The 12,076-nt window shown below is 42.7% G+C and overlaps 1 protein-coding gene across 2 annotated transcripts in view; it reads left to right on the forward strand.

Moving 5' to 3' along the window:
- wars2 (tryptophanyl tRNA synthetase 2, mitochondrial) overlaps positions 1–12,076 on the forward strand; it is an 81,221-nt gene that overhangs the window by 53,577 nt on the left and 15,568 nt on the right. For both annotated transcript variants that reach the window (XM_086006802.1, XM_086006803.1), the window contains one exon: positions 10,909–11,160. In XM_086006802.1, coding sequence (XP_085862928.1) covers positions 10,909–11,160 — 252 coding nt within the window. The remainder of the gene's footprint in view (positions 1–10,908; positions 11,161–12,076) is intronic.

Genomic DNA, 12,076 nt, shown 5'->3' on the forward strand with positions numbered 1-12,076 from the left:
TCCTTCCTAAAGTGTGGTGCCCAGAATTGAACACAATACTCCAGTTGGGGCCTAACCAGTGTTTTATAAAGGTTTAGCATAACTTCCTTGCTTTTGTACTCTCTGCCTCAATTAATAAAGCCAAGGATCCCATATGCTTTTTTAACAGCCTTCTCAACTTGTCCTGCCAACTTCAAAGATTTGTGTACGTACATTTTGTTGCAATAAAGACGTGTAACTGCAAGTTGTTGTTGTAGTAAAATACTCTTGCCCTTTTGTAAGTGGTGATTTTGATATTTTAATGGCCCAGATTTTGCCGTGAGCGGCGAAGAAACGCCTCACATACAATTGCCCAGAGACTTTTCACGGCTTGTCAGCAGAGATTTCTAGTTTTCGGGCATCTGATCCAGTAAGGCACCCTCTACAGGGGTTCTGTGGCGTCTGAGCAGGTCAAGCAGTAGGGAGGCTGTTCACCCAATCAGATTGAAGAATCTTCACTGAAACATGCAGCCTGCAGAACCGGAACTAAAAAAACAGGAGATATAAATTACATTTCAATCATTGTACAGGAAGCAGAATAAAGATTGGTACAAACACATGGAAAGGGAGAGACATAAAAGAGAAAGACACAAAAACTTAAATTATTTTAATTTCTACATTTTCTAAAATCTGCAATATTAATTTTCTTAGGGAATGAGACTCCACACTTGTAAGATTAATTTTTCAGGGCCAGAGAGGTTGTTCAGCAGTAATTATCACTTATTACACTGTTTAAAAACTCAGTTACTCCTGATTGTCCAACCCCAACTTTTTCATCTGTTTATAGTGCAAGACTAGTGAATAATTACCCTAAGTTTACGCCATTGCAGTGATCTCTCTGCAAATTCCATCGGTGAAGACTGCAACAGCGCACCCTATGGAGGAGGTTATCACTGATAGCAACTTTCGGATTTCCGTGTTTAACTGCGCATGTATCCGTTTTGCCCTAACAACCTCACCCTTATTAGCACAGCAAAAACTGGGCAAATACATCAATGAAGTGTAGCTTGCACGATTGAGTAGATGATTTGCTGCTGCTGTTGTACAGTAGACCCTTCCTAAGAAGCTGAATAATCCCCTGTTGCAAACATGCTCTTAGAGATGGGTAAATGACTTTAGTACTTGGACACTTACAGTAGAGGACATTACTGCAATTTGAAGGTGTTGCATAGAGCTGAATTCTAGTTCACATATATTTGCTCTGGAATTTGATGTGAATGTGCCTGCAGTAGGATTACGAAGGGGTGGAAAGTTTCCGGTAAACTTCTGGAAATTTTCCACGGGAAGTTTATTTTGGGAATTTTGCCCAAAAAAGCACATGCTAGCATAATATTGTGTTTTTTTTGTATTTCTTTTATTTTTTTTCACAGGTCCTCTCAAAATTACTAACAGAGATGGAATCTTAATTATTAAGGAATTTCTTAATAATATATGTTTATATTCTTACTTGGCTTGTTTTAATAATTACAAGTTTTGTGTGTGACTGTGAACAAATGTGTCCTGATTGGGTGGCTGAGTGTCAGGAAGGGACCGAATATATAAAGGTAAAGTAGTAAAGGGGGTAAAAGCAGGAATAAATTGTCACAAAACATATTTAAAAGTTCTTTATCTGAATGCACGCAGCATTTGTAACAAAATAGACGAGTTGACGGTACAAATAACTACACATGGGTATGTTCTGGTGGCCATTACAGAAACATGGCTGCAAGGTGACCATGACTGGGAACTAAACATCCAGGGGTATTTGACTATTAGGAAGGACAGACAGGAAGGAAAGGGAGGTGGGCTGGCTATGTTAATAAAGGATGGAATCACTGCAATAGTGAGAAATGATATTGGGTCAAAGGATCAGGATAGTGAAACAGTTTGGGTGGAGATGAGGAATAATAAGGGGAAAAAGTCACTGGTGGGTGTAGTCTATAGGCATCCTAACAGTTGCAACTCTATTGGTCGGAGTATAAATCAGGAAATAGTTGGGGCTTGTAATAAGGGAACAGCTATAATCATGGGAGATTTTAGCTTTCATATTGACTGGACAAATCAAATTGGGCATGGCAGCCTTGAGGAAGAGTTCATAGAGTGCATTAGGGATGGGTTCCTTGAGCAGTATGTTACTGAACCAACCAGGGGGCAGGCAATCTTAGATCTGGTCCTGTGTAATGAGACCGGATTAATAAAAAATGTCCTATTGACCATAACATGGTTGAATTCCAAATTCAGTTGGAGGGTGAGAGTTGGATCTCAAACCAGCATACTAAGCTTAAATAAAGGAGACTATGAAGGTATGAGAGCAGAGTTGACTAAAGTGGACTGGGAAAATAGATTGTGTAAGACGGTACATGAGCAGTGATGTACATTCAAGGAGATATTTCACAACTTTCAAGAAAAATATATTTCACTGAGGAAAAGGGGCGTAAAAGAAAAGACAGCCATCAGTGGCTAAGTAAAGTAATAAAGGATAGTATCCGACTGGAAAAAAAGGACATATAAAGTAGCCAAATCTAGTGGGAGGATAGAAGATTGGGAAGCATTTAAAAGCCAGCAAAGAATAACTAAAATATTCATTAAGAAAGGGAAGATAGATTATGAAAGTAAGCTAGCAAAAAATATAAAAACAGATAGCAAGAGTTTCTACAGTTATATAAAAAGAAAAAGGGTAGCTAAAGTGAATGTTGGTCCCTTAGAGGACGAGACCGGGAAATTAGTAGTGGGGAACATGGAGATGGCAAAACGCTGAACAAATATTTTGTATCAGTCTTTACAGTAGAGGACACTAAAAATATCCCAACATTGGACAAACAGGGGGCTATGGGGGGGAGGAGCTAAACACGATTAAAATCACTAAGGAGATGGTACTCGGTAAGATAATGGGACTTAAGGCGGATAAATTCCCTGGACCTGATGGCTTACATCCTAGGGTCTTGAGAGAAGTAGCGGTAGGGATTGCGGATGCATTGGTGGTCATTTTCCAAAACTCCCTGGATTCAGGAAAGGTCCCAGCAGATTGGAAAACTGCTATTTAAAAAGCCCTTATTTAAAAAGGGAGGTAGACAAAAGACTGGAAACTATAGACCAGTTAGCTTAACATCTGTGGTTGGTAAAATGTTGGAATCCTTTATTAAGGAAGCAGTAACAGGACATTTGGATAAGCATAATTTAATCGGACAGAGTCAGCATGGTTTTATGAAGGGGAAGTCATGTTTGACAAATTTGCTCGAATTCTTTGAGGACGTAACAAACAGGGTGGATAAAGGGGAACCAGTGGATGTGGTGTATTTGGACTTCCAAAAGGCATTTGACAAGCTGCCACACAAAAGATTACTGCACAAGATAAAAAATCACGGGATTGGGGGTAATATACTGGCATGGGTGGAAGATTGGCTATCTAACAGAAAACAGAGTTGGGATAAATGGCTCATTCTCGGGTTGGCAATCAGTAACTAGTGGTGTTCCGCAGGGGTCAGTGCTGGGACCCCAACTCTTTACAATCTATATTAACGATTTGGAGGAGGGGACCAAGTGCAACATATCCAAGTTTGCCGACGATACAAAGATGGGAGGGAAAGAAGTGAGTGAGGAGGGCATAAAAAACCTGCAAAAGGATAAGTGAGTGGGCAGAAATTTGGCAGATGGAATATAATGTTGGAAAGTGTGAGGTTATGCACTTTGGCAGAAAAAAATCAAAGAGCAAGTTATTATCTAAATGGAGAGAAACTGCAAAGTGCTACAGTACAAAGGGATCTGGGGGTCCTGGTGCATGAAACACAGGAGGTTAGCATGCAGGTACAGCAGGTGATCAGGAAGGCCAATGGAATCTTGGCTTTTATTGCAAGGGGGATGGAGTATAAAAGCAGGGAAGTCTTGCTTCAGTTATACAGGGTACTGGTGAGGCCACAGCTGGAATAATGCGTACAGTTTTGGTTTCCATATTTAAGAAAAGATATACTTGCTCTCGAGGCTGTTCAGAGAAGGTTCACTCGGTTGATTCCGGAGATGAGGGGGTTGACTTATGAGGAAAGGTTGAGTAGGTTGGGCCTCTACTCATTGGAATTCAGAAGAATGAGAGGCGATCTTATCGAAACATATAAGATTGTGAGGGGGCTTGATCGGGTGGATGCGGGGAGGATGTTTCCACTGATGGGTGAGACTAGAACTAGGGGGCATAATTTTAGAATAAGGGGCTGCCCTTTCAAAACTGAGATGAGGAGAAACTTCTTCACTCAGAGGGTAGTAAATCTATGGAAATTGCTACCTCTGAGAGCTGTGGAAGCTGCAATATTAAATAAATTTAAAACAGAGATAGACAGTTTCCTAGCTGATAAGGGAATTAGGGGTTACGGGGAGCAGGCAGGGAAGTGGACGTGAGTCTAGGTTCGGATCACCCATGATCCTATTGAATGGCGGAGGAGGCCCAAGGGGCCATATGGCCTACTCCTGCTCCTACTTATGTTCTTAAGTTCTTATGAGCGATTAGCTCCCTCTATTGGTGATGTAGCGTCGTGCGTGCACAGGTCATGCTTCCATCACATGGAGCATCAGGAAAAATTTACTCACCCTGTTGCAATCGTGCTGATCGACCGCAGTTCGACACAGACAAATGCCCTTTATTTCTCTGCATAGAACAATGCCACGTTTACCGTCTGATGTGTGGAAGCATTTTATCCCAGGCATTAAAGATGGAAAGACTGTGTACATGTGCAAACACTGTACAAAGCCATATGTAAAGAATGCCACAAAGATGCAGCAGCATTTATCCAAATGCAACAACTTCACTCAAAGCTCACAGCAGTCAGCCCAGAGTTCCACAGCTTCCATTCAAGAAGATGATGGTTCACATTCAGCATCAGGCTCCTTATCAGCAACTCCTGGCCCACTTGGAAGGTTCTTTGATACAATGGATAACCATAGCCAGAAGAATGCAGATGAGTGCCTTGCTCGAGCTGTATATGCGACAGGCTCACTCCTGATGCTCACAGCCAATGTGTACTGGAAGAGATTTTTCAATGTTATTCGCCCTGCATACTGTCCTCTCACCAGACATGCTTTGTCTACTTATTTGCTGGAGGCTGAGTATAACAGGGTCCAAGGAAAGCTCAAAGAAATGATAGAGATGGCAGACTGTGTTGCAGTTATCTCAGATGTGTGGTCAAATGTACAAGGGGAGGGCATCATAAACCACATTGTCTCCACTCCTCTCCCAGTGTTCTTCAAGAGCACGGGCACATACATTGCTGACGAGCTGAAAGCGGTCATCAACGATCTTGGATCACAAAATGTCTTTGCAGTAGTTACTGACAATGCTACAAATATGAAGGCTGCTTGGGCTCAAGTGGAGGAGGCCTACCCTCATATTACGTCTATTGGATGCGCAGCTCATGGGCTCAACCTGCTCCTCAAGGACATCATGGGTTTGAGAACCATGGAAACACTGTACAAGAGAGCCAAGCAAATTAAATATGTCAGGGGAAAACAGGTAGTTGCAGCAACCTACAACTCCAAGCAAACGACAAAGAACAAGAACACTACACTGAAGCTGCCCAGCAACACTAGATGGGGTGGTGTTGTCATAATGTACAACAGCTTTCTGGAGGGTAAGGAGTCGCTGCAAGAAATGGCAATATCCCAGTCTGGGGATATGGAAACCACCATCAAGAAAATACTGCTGGATGATGTGTTTTGGGAGAGAGTGGTTAGCAGCCTTAAACTACTCTCACCAGTAGCATCTGCAATTGTTCAGATTGAAGGAGATGACGCTGTCTTGTCAGATTTTCTCTGGCTTTTTGCTGATTTAAAAGAACAAATCAGCATTGCCCTACCCACATCCCTGCTGCTCAAAGCAGAGGAGAAGGCAATTGTTCAATTCATACAGACGCGTCAAGAATTTTGTGTCAAGCCGATTCATGCTGCAGCATACATGCTGGACCTAAAGCATGTTAGGAGACCAATACTTTCTGGAGAACAGATCAACAGCGCTTAGTGTGATTTCTACCCTCTCACGCCACCTCAATCTGGACGTGGGCAAAGTTCTGGGAAGTCTGGCAAAGTTTTCTACCAAGCAAGGTCTTTGGGATGGGATATGGGAATCATGCAAGCATATCAGTGCACATACCTGGTGGAAGGGACTTTGTGCATCTGAGGCCCTGTCACCCATTGCATTGGTGATACTCCAAATCCTACCTTCATCAGCGGCCTCTGAACGAAACTGGTCACTTTTTGGGAATACGTATACAAAGGTGCGCAAGAGAGTGGAGAAACTGGTGGCTATCCGGGCGAACCTACAACTTATTGAGCCAGATACAGAAGTGTCCACCACACAGCTAGACAGTGACACAGAGGAGGAAATGGACACGTCGGAGCCAGAGAATCAGGAGGAGCAATGATGAGCAGAAGACTCAAAGGGACAAAATAAGGACAAATTACAGGCTAAATAAGCTGACGCTCTTTTTATTTTATTTTAGATGGGTCTTTTTTGTGGGGGTTCAATAAAGTTCAAAATTATAACCTAAATAAAGTTTTGAAAGCCTGTTTTTATTTGTATGGAACAGTATGTCTATTTGGATGACAAAGATAATATAAGGGTCAGAGACAAAAACCATCAGTGTGCAAAAAAACTCAAAATTCTCAAATTCCCTAAATTCCCATGGAAAGTTTCCTCTTTTAAAAATTCCTGGAATTTTGCAACCCTAGTCTGCAACATAAACATCTTTCAGCATAAACATCTTCCATCATCTCAGACCATGGTAAACAGAGGTGTGCTGCTAAGGAGATGATCCTAATGCCGTGTTTGAAAATAGTGTCACTGAAACTCTTGACTATTTTTAGGTGGCACAGCCAGCAGAGTAAAATTCTCCAGCTTTGAGTGGCCTACAAATGGCATATAGCCGTAAAACTGCTGGTACTTCATTTTTTAAACTAACTTTATTTATTTGTGCTAGTACACTTGGGAGAAAAAAAAGCCTCACTGCTGCTTCTCCATGCAAGCTGGAAAAAGCTGTGTCAGCCCATTTTTATCCTGCTGAAATTTTGGAATTCCAGAAACACATTAGTACCCCATTAGTATTTATTTGGTTGTGTGAAATGGAAAGACTGTACAATGTTACTGTATTTAATACAATGGCCCTGAATTTGCGCTCTGATGCGTACCAGAAGAAAAACTCCGAAGCTTCGGACTCTTCAGGTCCTGGGCCTGCCTGCGTAAAGGCCCACGGATCCCAGGGGCGGATGTGGTTCGCAAGCGTCCCAGAGATCACCTGGGCCCAGTCAACCAATCAAAAAGGGGTCTCCTGCTCTCGCCCTGAACTAGAAAATTTCATTCACTTTGCCTCCAATTTCCGCCCTTCCCTCACCTTCACATGGTCCATCTCTGACTCTTCCCTTCCCTTCCTCGACTTCTCCGTCTCCATCTCTGGGGATAGGTTATTGACAAACATTCACTACAAGCCCACTGACTCCCACAGCTACCTGGACTACACTTCCTCCCACCCCGCCTCCTGTAAGGACTCTATTCCATTATCCTAGTTTCTCTGTCTCCGCCGCATCTGCTCTGACGATGCTACCTTCCATACCAGTGCTTCCGACATGTCTTCCTTTTTCCTCAACCGAGGATTCCCCTCTACTGTGGTTGACACGGCCCTCGACCGTGTCCATTCTATCTCCCGCACTTCTGCCCTCACCCCTGCCCCTCCCTCCCGGAACCACGATAGAGTTCCCCTTGTCCTCACCTTTCACCCCACCAGCCTCCACATTCAACGGATCATCCTCCGCCATTTCCACCACCTCCAGCGTGATCCCACCACCAAACGCATTGTCCCCTCGCCTCCCCTTTCAGCATTCCGTAGGGACCGCTCCCACCGCGACACCCTAGTCCACTCCTCTACCACACCCAGCACCCCTTCCCCTTCGCCCGGCACCTTCCCGTGCAAGTGCAGGAGATGCGACACATGCCCTCATACCTCCCCCCCCCCCCCCCCCCCCCCCCCCCCCCCTTCCCACTGTCCAGGGCCCCAAACACCCCTTCCAGGTGAAACAGCGATTTACTTGTACTTCTTGCAAATTAGTATACTGTATTCGCTGCTCACAATGTGGTCTCCTCTACATTGGGGAGACCAAATGCAGATTGGGTAACCGCTTTGCGGAACACCTCTGTTCAGTCCATAAGTGGGACCCCGAGCTCCCGGTGGCCTGTCACTTTAATTCATCGCTCCATTCCCACTCAGACCTCACCGTCCTCGGCCTCTTGCATTGTTCCACGGAAGCTCAGCGTAAGCTCGAGGAACAGCACCTCATCTTTCGATTAGGCACTCTACAGCCCTCTGGACTCAACATAGAGTTCAACAATTTCAGATCAGAACCTCGGCCCCTATCACATATATATATTTTCTTTTTTTATCCACACTTTTTGTTTGGCCTTTTTTTCTTCCCTCCCACATGGCAGCTGTACTTCATTCTGCCAGCGCAATTCACACCCCATTTAGAGCCATCCTTTGTTCCTTAACCTGTCCCATTACCACCTCCTCTTGCCTTGAATATTCCTTAATGTCTCTCAATGTCTCTTAATCTCTCCTGCTTTCTATCCTATCACTGACCTTCCCTTTTGTTTTTTCATCCCCTCCCCCTTTTCCCAGCCCCTAAACTTGCTTTCCATTTCCTGCTTTTTTCCAGTTCTGACGAAAGGTCTTTGACTCTGTTTCTCTCTCCACGGATGATACCTGGCCGCCTGAATTTTTCCAGCATTTTCTGTTATTAAGGAGGATTCCTATGATGCTTATGGGGAGTCCATTTACGCACGGACTCCCCATAAGCATATTAGAAATCCCCAAATAAATAAGAATTCACACCACTTAAATAAAAATAAATGATCACATGTTCAAAATTAATTAAAAGACCCTTTAAGTATTTCAAATAAAAAATTTACATTTTTTTGAAAAATAAATTTAAACATTTTAAAATGGGCCAAAATTTACCTAAACTAATTTTAAGTGTATGTTTAAATCATTTTTTTAAAAAAAAATGAATTTTAACATTTATTTTAACCCTTGCGCTGGTAAAAGAAGGCTGATAAAAGAACCCTTGCGCCTGCTTTTACCGGCTGTAAGGGTTTCGTGGGCATTCACTGGGCATTAGTTGGGCAAATTGCCAAACTCTGCACCAACAAAAGTCATTTTGTAGCGGATGCGAAGGATCTGTCCAGGTGAAACTCGGCAGATCGCAAGTTCCAAGTTTTTGCGCATGCATAAACCTGGAACCTGTGGGGCCATTCTGAAGGCTTCTGATAGCATACGCTGTCTGAAGCAGCGTCATTCCAGGCCTAATAAGAACTTTATTGCATCGGCACACTGGAATGCATAATTTGATTAAAATATAAAAAGGCACCAAACCAAAAAAGAAGCTAGTCTCTGCAGCAGGAGTATATCTTAATGCTTCTGGACCTATTTCATTTGCCTGAGACATCAGCCCATCGTTCAGCATTTAGCCCGTGCTGCCACATACAGTAATGCTCTCGGGAAGTATTCAATCCAAAGGAATGCAAACTGATTTTCTACCTCTTCAGTCTTGTGACTTGCTGACCCAAATGTTAATGTTTAAAATATAGAAAGGGAAGCCCGAGTTCTGTTTGGAACATGTGATTTAGTATTTCACTCTTTTGATTGGCCTGACACTGGGATTTCACCAACGAAACCAGCTTGAAAGTTTTGTAAAATTCAATCTCTGAGGATAACTGGAACGCCGGACACACTCACTCCAGTATTTGTTTGTCAGTGCTGAACTGAATCATATTTATAAACAGTCTGATTTTGATGAGGTGAGGAAAAGTCTTAAGATTTTAAATGGTACAGTTAAATTACCATAGAAATCATCTTCCCATTGCCCCCTCCTCCACCTCCAGTTTTCAAATATTCACAACAAGCAGTGCACCGAGAAATCCCAGCAGCCAAGTTTCAAATTAAAGCCTTGGTTTTCTCCCTGCAGCAAATACTTCCTATTGTTGGACTGAGCCACTCACATCAATTTCTCCCTCCACCGTACCAGTGATTCCTCGAAAGGCTCTTGTGAGGATCAGTCCATCGTCTCCCGCATTTAAGGCACGTAGTTTGATCTGAAATGGGATTTTTCATAATCGATTCCTGATGCCTATTCAATTTTTTTAAATATTAAACCATGAAATGCCGTAAATAAGTTGCACTTTCAGGCAACTTTTTATCATCACCTACAGACCTTAAGAATGAGCAACTATTGACACTCTGCTATCCAACAGATCTAACTTTTACAACAGGGCAGTGCATGTAACTATTTCTATTTTAATGAAATGTGCTGGGTTTAAAACTAAAATTCAGAGCCCACAGATGGTTCAGTTGATGTGTGCACTGCCCAGTATGGTACTGAGGTATACAGACCAGGAAGATCCCAGATTTCAATTAGCTGACCTCCGCCGGAGTGATAGTATAATTGAACTTGGGCCCCTGAGCCAGGGTTCCAGTTCCTTATTGCTACTCGGTGACTCTACCTGGAAAATAGATGTTGAGTGAGGACCACAGAGGACTTGGCTGTGATGGATGTACCCTGGAGTTAACTAGCTTGAAAATACTCCATGTCTAGACTCAATCATGAAAATGGTCACTTGGGTGATGCTCTGAGGAGCAGTCAGTATCTCTGGAACCATATACCAGTGTGAGTCAGTGCTTTTGAAAGGGGATGAGAGTAAATTGAGGAAAAAATGTACAATGTAAAAATAACCTATATCTGGATTATCAGACTATACAGCCAGGTACATTGAATTTGCTGATATAATTCATCCGGTCCGGGACTAGTCTACTGTATGCTCTTAAAACTGATTTTATTTTTTAGTAAGCTGTACATTATAAGGAAAACAATATTTACTTTTAAATACAGATTGCTGGCCGAGTCTTCTCTGGAATCCAGCCAACTGGAGTCCCTCACCTGGGAAACTACCTTGGAGCCATTGAGAGCTGGGTAAGGCTGCAGAATGAATACAGCTCCATTCTGTACAGTATTGTGGACCTGCACTCCATCACTATTCCTCAGGACGCTGGCACGCTCAGGCAAAACATTCTCGACATGACAGCCAGTCTCTTGGCATGTGGTATTAACCCTGAGCAATCAGTCCTGTTTCAACAATCCAAGGTCAGTTCCAGCTAACTTTCTAAATCTTTTTATTTCCCGCTCCTCCTTACTTTTGGCAGAGCTGTAGACCTCCTGAAGATTATTGAACATTTTGCATTCCACATGTACAAATAACACATTCATCCAAAGAAAATACTCGACTTAACTGGGCTGTAAGATCCAAGCAGACTCCGCAGCACTGAACCAGCTTTTTGCAGTTGGACACACAGGTGGTTGTTACAATGTGTCTTGAATTGTGAAAATAACTTCATGCCATTAATTGGATGTTTTTATAGGGATTGCCGCAAAGTTTTGTGGCTGATTTTTCTCTTTTTTTCCCCTTTCTACTTCAGAACATTTTATTACTTAAATCTGCTTTCTCCGGCTCCTGATCATGCTCACTCTGGTCTTGATTGAGGCCTTATGCTGTGGCACTTGAAGCCTCAACTTTCTAGTATGGGATCGTTTCAAAGCAGTGAAGTAGTATTTATTAAATTATAAAGCTTGGGAGCTTTATTGTAATGGTACATTGTACTTTTTTCAATGTGGTTCATGTTATGAGTTTCTATTCATTGTCATTATTCCAAAAAGTCTAACACAGTGCATATGTTATTTTAATAAAGGACCATAGTTCCCTTATTCTAAAAATATTGGCTTCAAGATCCTCTGAAATGTATGTCATAAGATATAGGTTTTCCCCCAGCAAGTTTTGTTTTTATGTTATGCCTCAAAAGGTTCTGTTAACCCTGCTTCCTGCTGTCTACCTGGAACAACCCTGCCTCCCACTCACGACATGCTTGCTTGGCATGAGGGCCAGATACCCAACCCGTTACCAAGCTTGGTGTCATCAGCCAAAGTGAGCAGGACCCCAGGATTTCATTCAATGATTTAGGTAGTGGCAAGTACCTGGAAGATAGATAGGTAGGAATTTTCAAAG

This window comes from Somniosus microcephalus, chromosome 14, assembly GCF_052327205.1.
Source record: "Somniosus microcephalus isolate GS21.2 chromosome 14, FLI_Smic_1.0, whole genome shotgun sequence".
In the NCBI taxonomy this organism is placed as follows: Eukaryota; Metazoa; Chordata; class Chondrichthyes; order Squaliformes; family Somniosidae; genus Somniosus; species Somniosus microcephalus.